The sequence below is a fragment of the Aspergillus nomiae genome (genome assembly GCF_001204775.2).
Source record: "Aspergillus nomiae NRRL 13137 chromosome Unknown contig00500, whole genome shotgun sequence".
Taxonomy (NCBI): domain Eukaryota; kingdom Fungi; phylum Ascomycota; class Eurotiomycetes; order Eurotiales; family Aspergillaceae; genus Aspergillus; species Aspergillus nomiae.
Window position 1 is genome coordinate 5,903 of NW_015378555.1, and position 16,700 is coordinate 22,602.

Below are 16,700 nucleotides of genomic sequence, written 5' to 3' on the forward strand. Positions count from 1 at the left end.
ATGCGTGAAATTTTTATACTTTTTGTTGATTATTCTTTTTCTTGTTTACTGATGGGCTTAAAATTACACTGGTCCCAACAAGACTCTGGGCAGACCCTTGGCCCCCTCTAAGGGAACAAATCCAAGGATTCCATGAACAGACTATTAGTTGTGGTATTATTCTAATTATTATTAGTTTGATTTTATTATTCTACAAATGAATGATGCCTACCACGGATCCACCAGGACTGGAGAACGCTAACTAGTGTCGTGGACACCCTCGAAGGCTCGAACGCTAACTAACTGGTTCACTATTACAGCGACTAAAGTAACTGACTGACTGACTTGACTGCGATGGCCAGAGCTTCTGGAGAGACCCTGGACGGGTTTCAAGATGCTGCTTCTTCTTCCTCTTATTCTTCTACTTTTCGTCCCTTTTTTCTTTTTCTTTTTCCCTTTTTCTTTTTTCCCCTTCTCTCTTTATCATTCGTCCTTCTTCCTCATTTTCTTCTACATTTATTTCTCTTTCCATTCGCCTTCTCCTTTCCTCTTTCATCCTCTATCTCAATTCTGTTCTTCCAAGTCTTCAATTCTTTCCTTCGCCGTTCCCCTCTTCTTAAACTAGACAAGCGTCTGTCTTTGCGTCGCTTTCCTCTCCTTTCCTTTCAATCGCCCCTTATCAATCAAACATCTATCAAATCACCTATCACGTCTCTCTATCACATTTGACGATCTCCTCTTAGCATCGATATCGGCGTGTAATCTCACTTCTCAATCCGGCTTTGGTTGCTCCTCGACTTACTCATCTCGCTATTTTTCTTGGCTCCGGCACTTCTCTGGAAGATAGTTGCTAGGGCTTATTATACCTGTCAGGGTGTTGATCCAATCCTCCTTCTATCTTCTGATCACTCCTTCATAACGCAACTCCGGGAAACCACCGGTTCAATTTTCAACTCCCTTTAAGAATCATTTATTTTTCCATCACCTATCGGAAGTGTTCGGTGGCGTCAACGACAGGGAGGGAAAGGAATATTTCTAAATCGTCTGCCAACGCTATTGTCCAGTCTTGAGGAGTGGAAGTATCGGGCTCTTTTTTATTATCCAGAACGTGGCAGGAGTTCTCGGGATTCTGCCCGGTTAAAATCGATTACTTCGCCAAGGAGGCCGAGTTCCACTGGGGTTTTGTCAGATCTGCATCCAAGTACCTGTCAATAGATCCGGTGCATGTTACACGAAGAAAGGACAAACATCCTCGAAGACATTTTGTGAGTACTCCCGTTTGATAGCTTTTCTTTTCTATCTTGGGCCCTCGTGGAAATTAGGATCACATATCCCTGCTTCGTCGAGTATCACCAAAGGATGCGACAAGAAACATTTCAGCTAACCATCCCCAAAGTCGCCCAATACCAGATAATTCTAGCATAAATAATGGCTAGCTGCAAGGCAGGCTTCGTGTCCATATTAAACAATGATGACAATCCATCATTCACAGTACGATCAAGCCCCCGCCTGTCCAGGCACCACTCTACTTCATCATACCCTTATCCGTCAGAGCCACGGCGAGAGGCATCAAACTCATACCATCGCTATGGGTACGCACATTCAGACTCCTTCCCGGTGAACCGGCAACAGTTCGATCCCGTATCGGAAGCCGCGCAGCCTGCGTCCCCCGGATCGTCTGACTGCTCTTATGACTACATGAGCACCGGATCCGGTTATTATTATCAGCCTAGTCGTCAGGAACTCAATGTTTACCAAGCGCCGACAGCGGGAACCGCAACGACAACTGCTGAGAAAAGGCTCAGCGCCAACAGCGTGTCTGACCCTCCCTCTCCACCAGCATCGATCAGTGGATCTAGAGATGCAATGGCAACCAAAGTAAACCGCAAGAACAAATATCCATGCCCATTTGCTGCTAGTCACAACTGTTCCGCTACCTTCACGACATCAGGACATGCGGCACGCCATGGAAAGAAGCACACGGGCGAAAAAAGTGTACACTGCCCGATTTGCAACAAGGCTTTCACCCGAAAGGACAATATGAAGCAGCACATTCGAACCCATCGGACACACTCTGAAGATCGGCCAACGGGTGTGACGGAGAAGGACACTGATGCAAGTAACCGGTGGCGCGTCAGGAGGGACAGCCCCTTGTACAACCACCACCGATCCTCGAGCCAGACCCAAATGGATGGAAATGCCTACGACAGCATGACAACTATGAGATGAGCGCAAGTGACTATGTCAGCGTTCGCAGTCACTTGGAACGATGTCATCATGAATTTGATGAGACACACGTGTGAGGCGAACGCATATGAAGCAACCGAACGTTTTAGCAATCTCCCAGATTCGGGCAGTTACGAGAGGTCAAACCTCCGTCATTATTTGCCCTATCCTTGCTCTTCTTTCCTTTTCCCATTTCACACGATCTCCGGGATGGTCTTTGATCTTCCTATGTTGGAGCAACTCGACAGGCGTTGAGGGTGACTGCTGTGCGGCACTCTCACTCGGTCACCGGTTTCACTTCTACCGTCTGAAAATGGCGGATAGAATTGGGATAGGATGGTTTTACCATGATATGAACAGACGAATGACTGGGCAGTAAAGTCCGGATTCTCTCATCTGTGTACCATTGGGAGAGGGCGATTACTTTGTCATTTTCTTTTCTTTATTCTCTTCTTTTATTCTTTGGCATTTTCTCCTTTTCTGATGTTTGTTTAAGTCTATTGCATGGCTATTTTGGATCAGCCTATAAGCGTTGTTTGTTTTTTGTCTTTGGGGTTTTCCTTTTTTTTCCTGTTTTTTCTTTGTGCCACGAGAAGTTCCAAGTTACGGCCAAGAAAGCCATTTTTTGATATGTATAGTATACCAACGATGTTAGGGGTCCATTGTGTAAGAGACCATGTCACATTGAAACGTGAATGAATTGATTGATATCCATACTGGAACGATTGTCTGTCCGCGGGTGTAGGTTGAAGTAGTACGGTACGAGGAGACAGGCATGGAGATACCCCTACCGATCGATGGTCGAGCATCTTGTGAATCACTGAGACCCCCCAGGACAAACAAGGTTGAACCACGGCACGCAGTCCGAAACCATGGTTGTCAAACCAGGCGTCGGCCTAGGTCAGGAACAGATGGGTCCATTTATGGAGCCGATGTGATGGAGCTTGGCCTCCAGATTTGCCGATAACGTAGCCTCGATGAGGCGTAACGTGTTCAGGCAGACAACCATCGTTTCTTTTCATTCTGATTGCGTGAATGAGGAATTGAGGCGAAGCGATATGATGTCAATGACTACTAGTGTTTTTTACTGGGCCTCTTGTCATTGCCAAATCAAAAGAGGATTGAACGTGATTCGGTTAGTCATCCAAGACGGGATCGCTGCCCAAGGCCCCAAACGGGTAAGGTGTTGTCTTCAGGGACATCCAGCGTAGTATTTTCAGGTGTGCATCAAATTGAGGGTCCGGCTCCACTGCTTCACTACCACCCTACTATGTGCTATACCATTCCTCTCGACACGGGTGAATGGAACTGTATGAAACACATTGCTCATGATTATCCCTTGCACCAGACGGCTTATACCTCGAAGATCGAGCTTGGATGGTTTCAGCCTTACTGGAGCGAAACAGCGAGTACTTCTATTAATACTGCCGTGCTGCATATCCTGTCAGAGAGGTACCGCCCCTACGTCACTGACGTGCAGGTGCCCCGCCTCTTGCCACAATTTCTCCCGTGTACTTTTCTTCGATCTTCATTCTTACTTATTACTACTCTCTCTTCCCTCTTCAACGCATATCTCATTGTCTCACTTTCTCTCATTTTTTGCTTCCCCTGACCTCATCCACATTCTTCTCCCCAAATCGTTGAACGTTGTAGGTGGCTTCTCCTGTATGATCGTCACCCCCACCGGTCTAGAGTTTGTCTTCCCACTCTAGCCAAAACAATGGCGTACCACGACGAGAGTCATTACTACTCCCCCCGCGATCGCTATGCGCGCCCAGCCAGTGTCTACTCGCAAGATTATTACTCCGGCGACGGTCCCTACAGTGGCAGTCGCCATGAAACGGGCGTCGTCCGACGGCACGACGGGAGCAACGAATCTCTTCCGGGGGATTATGGCTACGAATATGGATATGGTCTACCCCCTCAGTCTCGCCGCTCCAGGGTTTCCACCGTCAAAGAAGGTGTGCACAGGTCCCACTCCATGGGAGGCCGTGGTTCATATTACGATGATCCCGACTATCATCATTCGCGTCATAGTCGTCGTTCGAAACGTTATGACTACGATGATCCACGTATGTATTCTGTTTCTTGGGAGTGGAAAAAGGCCAAACTAGTGTGGCTGGGGTATATTCAACTAATCTTGTTGCAACAGGTGACCGTCACAGGCGCTCGCAGCGTTCTCCATCTAGCAGCCGATCGCCTCCCCGCAGACAGCGTAAATCCCTCTCGGAGCAGGCCATGGAAGCCCTAGGTATGGGTTCTGCTGCCTCTTCGGCCTCCAAGCATCACGAGCACCGTCGCGGGCGTTCCCACGGCCATCATAGTCGGTCCTACTCTTATTCGCCTTCTCCGACTCGGAGCAGAAGCCGTCATCGCCGGGATCGGAGTGAACAGCGAATTGCTCAGGCCATGAAAGCAGCTATAACTGCAGGCGCAGTGGAAGCTTACCGTGTGCGCAAAGAACCCGGCGACTGGACGGGCGCGAAAGGCAAACGAATTCTCACTGCCGCTTTGACAGCGGGTGGTACTGATGGCCTTGTGGACCGCGATCCTAACAAACATTCCAAGCGCCATATTATCGAGTCTACACTGGCTGGTCTGGCTGCGAACCATCTTGTGAATGGCCCCCGGTCTCGGTCCCAGTCCAAGTCCCGCGGCCGCGAAAAGCATAAGAGTAAACTGCCTGATCTTGCCGCCGCTGGAGCCCTGGCCGCCGCTGGGAAGGAAGCGTACAATCGGTTTCGGTCCCGGTCCCGCCCACGTGGTCGGTCTCACTCGCGCGACAGCCAGGAAGATTCTCCGCGCCGGCCCAGAAAGCGGAGTAGGAGTGTTTCCGACTATATCAACCGGGGCATGGAAGCGCTAGGCCTTGAAAACAAGGAGAAGGACACAGACGACCGGAGACGACATCGCGATCGACCCTCTCGCCGGGATGACTACTCGGACTATGACTCGGATAGTGAATACGGATCTAGGCACCATGGGAGCTCAAGACGGACTCGGCATTCCAGAGATGTAGGTCGATCTCTAAACCCTGGCAATACTCAATCGCCATCCTCCCCTAGTTGGTCCGGAGCCTCAGGCGAAGAAGGCTATACTCACTGCGAGGATATAAACTCAAACTCGGAGATGGATTCTGACCTTGGAAGCAGTACCGATGAGGAACACCAGCGCAAAAAGCTGACGCGGAAGATGCTCCTAACTACCGGTCTGGCCACCGTAGCAACCATCCACGCCGCCCACGGATTACACGGAAGCATGGAAAAGCATAAGAAACGAGTCAAAATGGTCAAGGAGGGCGACATGTCCCCTGAAGAAGCACGCAAACGTAGGTTGAAAAACAATCTTGGCGACGCCGCGAGTGTAGGTCTCGCAACGCTGGGCATCAAAGGTGCAATCGACGAATGGAGACACGTCGGCCATATGCGCAAACAGCGCAAAGATTTCCGAAAACAGTGCGATTCGAGACGAGAACGCCGCCGGGCTCAAAGTTACGGAGCCATGCCACGCCGATACACAGTGTATCCCGACGAAATCGAAGAATATCCCGCCTCTGAACGTGGATCGAGAGGTCGGTCTATGTCGGTAGCCCAAGAAGTATGATTTACGAAAAAAAAATACCTGAAATATGAAATTGAGATTGCCAATCTGCGTATGCTATAATTTATGACTGTATGATAATGATGGGCATGGCGGTGATGACCTTATGACTTTCTTTTGTTTGTTGCTTCATTTCATGTGCTTTGCAAATCTATGTCTTTATGCAAGTGGACTTTTGTCTCTATACGTCGAGTTTTGAATGTTATTTCGGGTAGCATGTTCCTTATCTCTGCTATTAGTACCCTCACACAGCTCTCTGCATACTTAGCATCCAACCTGCAAGCGAGTTAACCCTCTAGTACATATTACACAGTCCAAAACCACCTCACCACAAGAAGATAGAATAGTTCACCAACCAAAACAACCCTGCTTATCCATCAAGAAAAGCCAACCTACTAATTAGCCCAAACCACACCCAGCATTCTACACCAAACATAGGTACCAAATCTCCTCCACCAGAAACACAGACCCATGCATCCCAGATCCATTCAAAAATGCGGAGTGTACATACCGCATGCATTAGATAGATGACCTGAGATTAAAAACGGAGCATATGGCATGAGCCACGCCTCAAATAAAGTACCGTGGCTGGCGGGGTCCCGGGTCTCTGATTGGGTGTGTGGTTCAGAGTAAGATTAAAGTATATTAATATGCATGGATTAGGGACGGCGGGGTCATTTGGATTAAATTGCTGTGTGGCATTTATGGGAGAATAAATGAAGAAGAATTAAAAAAAAGAAAAAAGACTCTATGTACGACTCCGACGCACAACACCGGTATCCTTATCCCGTCCCGAGTAAGAAAAAGGAATCCAAAGCAAGAATGATAGGGTTTCATGAAAGCGATTGAGGCAAAGTGATAGATCAAATAGGAGCAAATATGATGCGTAGATGCATGGACGAGGCACAACAGGTTTGGAATTGGGACGCTTTAACGATCAAATCCTAGTGCGAGGCAGAACAGAAACATGTGCGGTGAGATGCTGAAACTATAAGAAATGTTGCGGCTAGCTGTACAATCCATCCGTCGGGGAAGAGCGCAAGGAAAGTGAGAAACATTTTTACAGGTGTCTTTTTTTTTTCCGGCTGGTATTAGGGCATGACTATGTCAGGAAAGGAGCGGATTAGACCTAGTCTGGGACGGATGGCGGTCAAGGAGAGGAGGAGCTTCAAGGAATGTGTTTCTGGTTCAAACTCGGGTAAGGTCAACGTTCGGCATTGAGATTCAACCAGCTCATATCTGAGTTGATGTTGTTGTTGTTGCGAGGGTCGCGCGGTGGGACGGGTTCGACGCTGTCGGGGATAAGCACGCTTGAGCCGCGCGTGTTCATGCGGGCATCGCGTAACGGGGTCACGAGCGAAGGCATGTCAGACGTGCTCGAGTTGTAATAGCTTGGATTATAGTAACTTCTGCTGTAGGTGCTGCTTGGGGGACGGCCAAGCCAGCTTTGTTGTGCACGTGACCCGTGGTCGTCGTAGTCCTCGACCGATTCGACGGTGATGTCACTGGCAGTGGAGATGCGAGCGGACTGGCTCTCGGGGATTGTGATGTATTGTCCATTTTTAGGTGACGTAGCATGCTCGGTGGTGGGGCTGCCACTCACGACACATCCCAACGGCTTCGGTGCTTCTAAGAAGTTGGTGTCCAGAGGCGTCAGGGTCTTCATCGGCCATGCAGTAGCTGTCGTGGCCGTCGAGTCAGGCCGGGCGGGCACAGCTGCCGGCGGAACCATCAGAGGCGCCGCACTGGTATCTTGGAAATACCTACCCCAGCCTTCACTCGTTTGCCGGTCTCCAGGATGGTTTCTAGGTAGTGAGTCTTGGGCCTCGATGGCCTTGTCGAATTCACCTGAGCTGAGCTCCCTGCTGGACTGAATGGTGCTCAAGGGACTCGGCTTGTGATCGAAACTGGGAGGGGCGCCGGCGGGCCTGGGCGACTTTTCCTCGCCGACATTGCCGGAGAAGATTGCAAGGGAGTCAACCGACGATGCCGCGAGCGGTGCAGGGCTCTTCGCCATCGGATATGCGGACCGAGTCAGCGGCTCGACACCGCGGTCCTGGAAGCTTAAGCGATCCTTGTCACCACCATTTTGACCCTGGGCAGCGCGCTTCTTCGCATCCTTCTTATGCTTCAGGATGAAGAGGATTACAATTAAAATGGCAGCAATTCCTACGATACCTCCAAGAGTGGCTCCAATGATCGTGCCAACATTGCTGCTCGAGGAGTCGTCGCTGGCCGGGGCGCCGGAAGTCTCACTGGATCCGCTTGCCGTAGCGGTCGGCGTTGAGGTCGTTGTTCCAAGGATTTGTTGCGAGGTCTGTTCACCGTAAAATAGCTTGGTTGCATTTACCCAACTGTTCGACGTTTGGTTGAAAATTGCCAGGGTGTCCGTGCCACTGCCGCTGGAGAGAACCACCAACCCATTGTTGCCCTGTGCCAGGGAGTAGTCTTTTCGCGTTGTGGTGGGCGCCAAGGAGTCGTCGTATGTTGGATAATCATCGAGAGTAATCCCCCTCTTGGTCGAGGAAGATTCAGAGCTGTTTCTTTTGTGAGCGGGGTTGCCGTCGGAATTGAGCAAGGTTATGCTGGTGACATTGTTGGGTGATGCGCTCATGTCGAAAGCTTCGAGAATTTTGCTGCCGTCGGTCCCATTGACAAGAGCGCATTGTACATCGTCCGACAGGGGTGTTGGGATGGTCACATCGGAGCTGTGCCAACCTTGGATGAGATCGAACAGATGCACTTGATCCGGGGTCGTCAATCCACCAACCAGCGCAGCCTCCTTGTCGTTCCATGGTAGTAGTACGGGATCGTAAGCCGGGGATGCATCTGCGGCCGAGTATGCTGAAAGATTGTACGGCTCCTGGGTATTAATGGCAAACGTGTCCGACGATGCATCGGTTTGCTCACGTTGGTGGCCGCCGTAAATCAGAAGAGCGGAGGACGATTTGAGATAGACCGCTTTATGGGAGGTTCGATTGGCCATATTCCCGTTGACGCCGTCGATTGTCTTCCACTTTTTGTCTTTGAACGAGTATCGCTGTAACCCGGAGCTTACACCCTTGGAAGGCGTTCCTCCGATCACATAAAGCGCCTGCTGATCCTCGTTACCGTCCGTTCCTCCTGTAACGCAAGCGGCTTTGGAAACCGGTTGTCCCATAGGCAATTGCGTCCATGTCGCATTGCGTTCGAGTGCTATCGAAGCGAAACCGTTGGCTGAGTAAGTGTATAAAGTGTTGTCGTGAATGACGGAACAGTGGTCCTCCAATTTCACAGGAGGTTTGGGAACGATCATATCGAATGACAGAACGAGTGAGTTTCTTCGAGAAGACCAGCCGAAGAGAACGAGGTATTAACCAGCCGCCAGAGGTGTGGACACGGGCGGAAGGGTAGAGAACGAATGGAAGGTGACTGCCAGAGCACTATCTCATGGTCGAGGGTCGATTGATCGTTTGGGGCGCTGGGCCGTGAAGGTGTTTTCAACCCGTTACCAACCTGAATCAACCAGAGGGGTAGATTTGTCTTCGAATACGTCAAGATAGCGAGAGTTTTCTTTTTTTTCCTTTTTCCCTTTTTTACGAAACTTCCTTTCCCAGACCTATACGTGTGCGTGATACTATAAAAGGAGCGATTCGAACCAGGATCAGTTGGCGTTCACTGAAGGTAAGACCACCCCCACGATATACCTCAAAAAGGGATAGCTGTTGAGCAAAAATGAATGGCGACCTGTCTCGAAGTGATCAACAGAGAATTCAGGGGGAGAGGCGAGTTCGGAATAATGCGCGATATCAAATCGGCAGTGAAGGTGAAGAAAAGCGAGCGACAAGGTTCTCGAACGAACAGGAAACGAGGGAAGAAAGAGACAAAGGTGGGTTAGAAGGAAGAGAACAAAAGAGAGCAGCGCAGCCGAGCATCAGGAGAGAAAGATCAAATCGTGTCTGGATGGGTGCAGGGAGAAGGATGAAACAACGGAGGGCAGCTTAGACCAGCACTAGGGGCGGACTCACCCTAATCGTGATATTCTCCCGAGAAAACAATCAAATTGAACTCAACGTCATCTAGGCACTGGGAGAGGAAGGCTGAGAGAAAGACATGAACTGAATAGACTGAATCATTCAAACCGTGACCCTCCAAATTGAACCTGCCAGCACGTTCTCGATATACAGGGATTGGAAAAAGCAACGAAACGTGGAGAAAAAAACACTGATTGACGGTTGACGGCGACGGCTGAGGAGGGCACGCTAACGGTTAACAGGTCCTCGACACCTGAGGTGTGTATGTGGATCAATTGGGTGCGAAAGCCTAAGACCCTCTCCATACCGGACACGGCACTTATTTTATTTTACTTCACTTTACTTTCCCTTTTTTAACTTCGTATTTCTTCGGATCGCGTTGACACACAAACATTTTCTGGTTCGACGTGTCTCCCTCTCGAACGCCATCCTTACATGGGGATTTTGCGAAGGTGCCCTGCGGCAAGGGGATATCCACATCAAATTAAACATCATAACAATTCCCCCCCCAATCTATACCGGAAATCCACTTGACCCGGTCCAGGTTACTCAGGGGTTCCATCCAATGGCTCGGGATGGTGTCATCCAGCCCACCGCATATCCATGGTTCTGTCGTTCTCCCGAAGTTTGGAATGATATCTCCCCCATTTTCCTTGTTTACTCCCCTTTTCTCCCGTCGTATAAAGTTCCAGAGCATATCCCAAGATTGAGAGGACTTTTATTGGATTGTTTTTTTCTTTCTTCTTTTTCTTTTCCCCTTCTTTCCTCTTTTTCCGACATTCCCTCTCGACAATACTACCCTTGCACCCCCTCCTCTAGGGCGAGGATGAACCCGACTAATGGTGGCTGACCAGAAAATTTCAATCCAATGATAATTTTCCATGGCGTAGTCGATTGATTAAAAGCCCGTGGCATTGGCCCCAGCGGCATCCTGGGCGAGGTGGTATTATATTAATCACCATGAGCAGAGCCAGTGAGGGACGGAGAATCCGCATGAAAATTCTTAAGGGCAGTGATGCGCAGGTGACCGACTTGATTGGTCTAGTGGTCAGGAACAGGGCCAGCACGGGCCTCGGCTGCAGCCCATTTGTACGCATTACTAGTAAGTATTCGTCCGAGAATCCTACCTCATAACGTGGGATCAATGCAGGTACTCTTCTGCTTCGCTTCCCCCCCGCGTAGCACCGGTCAGATGTCACTTGGATAATTTCCCCGTCACCATTCAACGTTGCCGCACATCATGGGACCCTTTTCCTAGCCCAGCTAGGCTTTTTCACCCGAAATTTTCTCTCTTTCTCTCTCGCTTGGGGCGACATCCCGCCCAATGAAACACCCTCGACCCAGTATTTTTTCCATAAATAAACCGCCCGCCATGGTAGATGGTACGGTACCAGTGGTACAGACTGTACTAAGTTCAAACACACGGAGGACACTAAACGGACAAGTACCGTCTCGACTTAGTTGCATCCTTCCCGTCCATATCCCCAGCCATGATTGGCCGGTACCCCTGCTTGGCTGGTCCCCACTTGTCCTTCAGCTACCGAATCGTGTCTGACGAACTGGACGTTGACCCACCGGCATCAGGTGGTTTTTACCTCAGGCCTTCCACTCGACTTACCGCAGTATACTACCTTGGTACCGCTGTTCATTGGAGGGTGAGAAGGATTCGATTCTGTTATCAATCTCAATCTTTTGGTATTTTCGCTTACGTGAATTAAGCATGATATTATCTGCCCAGAACGGTTTCTCTTTCACTCGATCTGTATATTACCTGGTTCGGAGGCTGTGCCGTGATGAATTTGGGTTGGAATTCAACTTCGTGACTCGACGCAAGGAATAGATATAGAGCATTTCTTCATTCATACAATTCTTTGGTGACAACATCAGTGTATTTCAGTAGGACAGTGAACCTATGTAGACATTCCCGAAAGGTAACATATTCATCCCAACGGATGAATATATACGCATACACACAAATATATATAGCCCTAATGAAGTCAAATCTCCAAGAACGCCACCTCGTTTTCTCCTTGCCCTACCAATCAAGTCCATACCTAAACTACCTAAACAGAAGCCCAAAGCGGATCCCCAAGGGTCCTTAAATTAAATCCTTTATACAGACCTCTTCCATAGTAAGTCATCTATGGAGATCCTTTAGCATGGCAGACGCACAAGACGTCCGCCTTCTCCCTATATACTTTGATACAGAATCCAGCCCAGCAAGATTCTCCGAGGTTTTCACTGGACCAAAGATATATTAGATTACGACAAATCTTCACCGCTAGGACAGTGGTATTTAAAAAATATGTTCTCGGTTCCAGGCTTTAATTAATATCTGATCTAGCCAGACTCCTTGACGCCAGGACTCCCTGGCTGCAGAATAAAGCGCCGCATACAAATGCTGCGTGATCCTAAAGTGGAACAAGCGTACCAATAACCGAGTGGCTGGTTTTCTCGAGGTACATCCCCGCGGTGGTGTGAGCATTGAGAGCTCTGCGTTTGAGGCGTATTATACCTCACGTGTTACGCTACGCCACCAATTATGCGTCCCTTTATGTGGCATGTTTATTGCCATGCCAAGTTTTAGACTGGAATATCCTAATGGAGGACGTGCACCGTGTGCCTAGCACTGCTTGACACGATCTGCTATCCAGCTTAGGACCAGCACCATTGGGCGCAACTAAGCGGAACTTTTACCTCACGGTTGCTGCAGTATATGACCAATGGTGCTCTAGAATGTGCTGTACATGTCCGCCATGTGTGGTACGGTACACATTGCAAGATACCCAAGGGGAAACTCCAAAATTCTTCCTCGGCACTAGCATGGCAGGATGTATGATAGATAAGGCTGCGACAGGGTCTTGGGGTTATGTGCTTAACCGGGTCCAGTATTATATGTTTTATTCCAAGTCTCTAAATCTTGGTGGATGGAGCAAAGACTCTCTCAAATCGTTCAGGCTTGGGGAGCTACTTAAGGGAATGCCATTTGGTCGTTGTGCTGAGACAAACCCTCTTTTGGTTGTTGCTTTGGTCTGTATAATTTCCTGCCAACTATAGAAAAGCCGCTGCTGACCGAATTTAGCGGGCAAAAAGCCCCAGAACGTGTTTACGGGCTCGCATTGTCCAAATGGTTTATGATGGCACCGCAGTTTCATGATACTACTGTTGTTGCAGCTGCAGCGCACCCTAATGTCCAGACTGGTGGCGGGACATGGGATGGATGGTTTCTGTCAGACATTGCTCTCTTGGCTGCCTGACTGAAGGGCATAGGACCAAATAAACTATGACCCATAGCGGATGAAGCTGGGGTACCCTGGATCTGCTTCTTTGAGGGGCTTGTATAAATGAGGTTACCATCACCCAGTCCGACGGACTTCGAACCGGTCCTCGACCTGGAGTGCCATATTGTCATTCCTAATGGGAAGATTTTATAGCACAGGGGAAGTGGCGGGTGGTCTTGCACGAGACTGTTGTTGTTGGAGACTGTTGTGGCTGTCAAGAGGAAGGCCAGAACGGGGGCACTGGGATTGGGGGTCCTTCTGGGGGAGGTCCTGGAGGAGGTTTCGAGGGCAACAGTTTCGACATAGGGCTTATAAAAAGCCAGAATCAGCTGGAGTAAACCTCCAGTTTGAAACTTCGCTTACCTGGAGAACGAAGAGGAAGCGAGTACAAGGACAGACTAACTATGCGCTCCTCTATATTAATTCGGCAAAGAGCACGAGTGCCCTCTCAATCATGGAGATAAAAAGACGTGATAATTTTAATCGTGATCTAGCTGAACTCCTTGCTTATATAGGTGAGTTTTACAATATCCAATCACTTTGTACATTATTAGCTAACTAATGTTTAGCACAGTTGTCAATGCTAATCATTTTGTCAGAGACGGAGAAAATGCGGGTGTCTTTGGTCTTCTATCAGATGGCTTCGCGTTCCATCTACCGAGTCTTCAATGTCATGAAGTTAAAAAAATAAAAACCATTACTGGAGGTAATGGTAGCTCACCTCAGAGCATGATGTACACCGTGCACACAGTGCATTGGTAAATGGGCTGAGTCATCTACACGATCAAAGGCGTCGTATCGGAGTATATCATCCCGAAGAGGTATACATGGAATAGAAACAAGGGATCCCAAGACGCATCCTTGTTCTGACACAGGCACAGACTATGCACCAGCTGATAGGTAATCAGGGCCCCTCTGTATTTGGATCATCATTCGAGGCCTTCAATGCAAATAGAGTTGAAGGAGAGATGGCTGCCGTTGGTGTCCGTGAACGACTCAGCAAGAAAAAAGCTGCTAGACATCGAGCACCAACTCTCTGCAACGGCGGTTGACGGCGAAGAGTCAAAAGAGATCCTCCGAACAAATGCTACCAGAGCAGATATAAACTCTCCAAAAAGTACACATATGGACATTGACGAACACTTGCAACGTCTTATGCTAGGTATAACACTTATTACCGTTCTAGGAAGGAGGAAATAGGTTAAATAGCACATCCTAGGGAAGATATGGTAGAACAACTCCCTCCAACAGGCTTTTCCTGCATTTATTATTGAATATTATTGCTTCGGAAGCGAATGCAATGGCTAGTCGTCCAACAAATTGTAAACTTGTCAACAGGCCTTGTTGTTTTGCAGTGTTGATTTCTTTTCTGACTTCTTGACTACTAGTACTTGTCCTATATTACGCGAACGGACTGTCAACAGGCTTCGTGGCTATCTCGCTACATTTATTGCCTTGTGTTTAAGGCTCAATCGCTCGCATTATTCTAGTCGCCATGAGTACATGGCTTTTCTTCGCTGAGTGGAATTGCTGTCCCTCGTACCTTATCAATGACACAATATGTTCCATACAATCAAAATGCAAGCAGTCAAGAGAAATGGTTGAATTTACTGAGATCCTAGTAAGCAATCTCAAGACACGATAGTTAGCATGACTTGCCCGCGGAGTGTTTGTGATACGCAATCCTAATGCAAAGCTAACACAAACCACTTTGGTCCATGAGATGGACCAAGCCCCATCGGCGGAGATTCTTAGTATAGCTTGCATATAATAAAAGGTAGAAGACACAGTTTCTAGAGCCTTAACATAAGAAGGATATTTTCTTCTTCATGCGTAGTGGCGGTTACTGCTGTCAAGATGAGACGGAGTATGATTATCCACTAGATTCCGAACTACCCTCTATATTATGGACATGTGTTTCTGGAATCCATTAGCAACGACCTGGGCTAACATTAATATTGAGGGTGACTTCATACCGTCTACTTCCATATATATATTCCCATCAGCCAATCCGCCTGTTGTAGTGAAGTATAGAATGGAAAGATATCAGATCTACTTTCTATCTAGGGCTACGGAGTCAGCTTTTGATTAATATAGGGACTTCAGGTGATACTACTCATTAGCTCCAAAGCTATATGATCTCTCAGCATCCACTACTAGTCCAAGCAACCTTCATTCTTCACATCCGTTACTTTAAATGCCCTTGTTTCCATCTCCTCTGGACAGCTGTCGAGAGGGCACAGCACGGCCTCAGACAACGTAACCAAAGGAAGGGACAATATACGACGCTTTCCATGTAGTTGTTCCATAAGGCCAAAAGAAACCTCTTTCGCATCGGCCTTAGAACTAACACTGGCGCATAAGGTTTGTCTGGATAGAATAGTCTCAGCTCGCTAGATTTAGTCTCCACGCCCCACCCTGAGCAATTCCGTCATCACACAGAAGCGGCAGTTCTACTGAAGATCAACCTGTACGCTGTTGCATGAGAACTCAGCACATTTGCAGATGACTCTAAGTAGAGCAGAAATCCATAAGTATGGATTATTCGACCTTCTGCGCATCTCGCTGCGCCTGTTTGAACCCCCTATACCGGCAGGTATTTAATGCTTGTCCTGCTTCAGCTGAGCCATATTTGCACATCGTCAGCTGAACTACAGGCAAACATACTCTGCCGATCGCGATCCAATTGCTTGGGCCCCTCAATGGGGCAGAAAGAGTCTTTCTAAGCTTGAACCTTAATTTTCAGCCAGCCAGCATATAAGCAGGCCATATTCCCATATTTCCGAGAAGGGCTCAGCAACCACAGACAGAGTTGATATTTCTCTAGGAAAAATACAGTTCCCAGTGCGGGCTTTCTGACTTCCTTCAAAATCCTTTCCCAAGAATATCCGTCAATACCACAACCGATAGCCATGGCAACAGGCGTAGTGAAATGGTGGAACTCCGAGAAGGGGTATGGATTTATCCAGGTCGACGACGGCTCGCCAGATATTTTCGTCCATTTCTCTGGCCTTCAGGTATGTACAAAATAATTGAGAAAGGACACATTTGGATGAGAGTGTGCTAAAAGATAACTCTTCTTGTTTAGACTGGGCAGAATGGTCTAGAGGAGAATCAAAAGGTCGAGTTCGTAGTGTCACAGGGAACAAGGGGAGCTCAAGCTGTTGAGGTCAGAGCGCTTGATTAGGCGATGTCTTCCATAGATGCGGTTTCATGTGTATGTACAGAGCCTTCTGTCATGGTTCAATTTGCACAAGATGTACCTTGGGTCGTTCGTGGTCTGTCCGCTGCGCTAGATACGTGGCGCGGGGTAATCGGTGTAGATATATGATACATCATGTCCTTGGCCATGTTTTCGTGAGAATAACTAGAATGACAACATTGACCCCGTGTAGCAATAACCACGAATGCAAAGATAGTATCCAGCTCAACCAGGTAGACCGTAGCCGAAGAGTGACTCCAGAGGGGTATAAAAGCGACAAGGCATCCAGAGGAAGTATTCCACTTCCATCCGGGACATCAATTCCGGTCTAGGATCAACTGTCTCAATAGGTTCACACACGAGCCCCCCCCCCCCCCCCGCCACAACCTTGCGACAAAG

At 48.5% G+C, this 16,700-nt stretch overlaps 4 protein-coding genes across 4 annotated transcripts; 3 read left to right on the forward strand and 1 right to left on the reverse strand.

Moving 5' to 3' along the window:
• Positions 1-1,407: 1,407 nt before the first annotated feature.
• ANOM_011642 (C2H2-type zinc finger protein) lies at positions 1,408-2,208 on the forward strand (the record flags this gene model as incomplete). Its single annotated transcript, XM_015556898.1, has 1 exon — positions 1,408-2,208. The coding sequence occupies one exon, from the start codon at positions 1,408-1,410 to the stop codon at positions 2,206-2,208; it is 801 nt and encodes a 266-aa protein (XP_015401989.1).
• A 1,590-nt stretch (positions 2,209-3,798) lies between these two features.
• Positions 3,799-5,808, forward strand: ANOM_011643 (uncharacterized protein; the record flags this gene model as incomplete). Its single annotated transcript, XM_015556899.1, has 2 exons — positions 3,799-4,277; positions 4,358-5,808. Coding segments are annotated over 2 exons (1,860 nt in total), but the record flags the coding sequence as incomplete, so codon positions are not given.
• A 1,201-nt stretch (positions 5,809-7,009) lies between these two features.
• ANOM_011644 (uncharacterized protein) lies at positions 7,010-9,100 on the reverse strand (the record flags this gene model as incomplete). The annotated part of the gene is made up of 1 exon (XM_015556900.1): positions 7,010-9,100. The coding sequence occupies one exon, from the start codon at positions 9,098-9,100 to the stop codon at positions 7,010-7,012; it is 2,091 nt and encodes a 696-aa protein (XP_015401990.1).
• Positions 9,101-16,011: 6,911 nt separating this feature from the next.
• ANOM_011645 (cold-shock protein) lies at positions 16,012-16,286 on the forward strand (the record flags this gene model as incomplete). Its single annotated transcript, XM_015556901.1, has 2 exons — positions 16,012-16,116; positions 16,188-16,286. The coding sequence occupies 2 exons, from the start codon at positions 16,012-16,014 to the stop codon at positions 16,284-16,286; spliced, it is 204 nt and encodes a 67-aa protein (XP_015401988.1).
• Between the last annotated feature and the right edge of the window lie 414 nt (positions 16,287-16,700).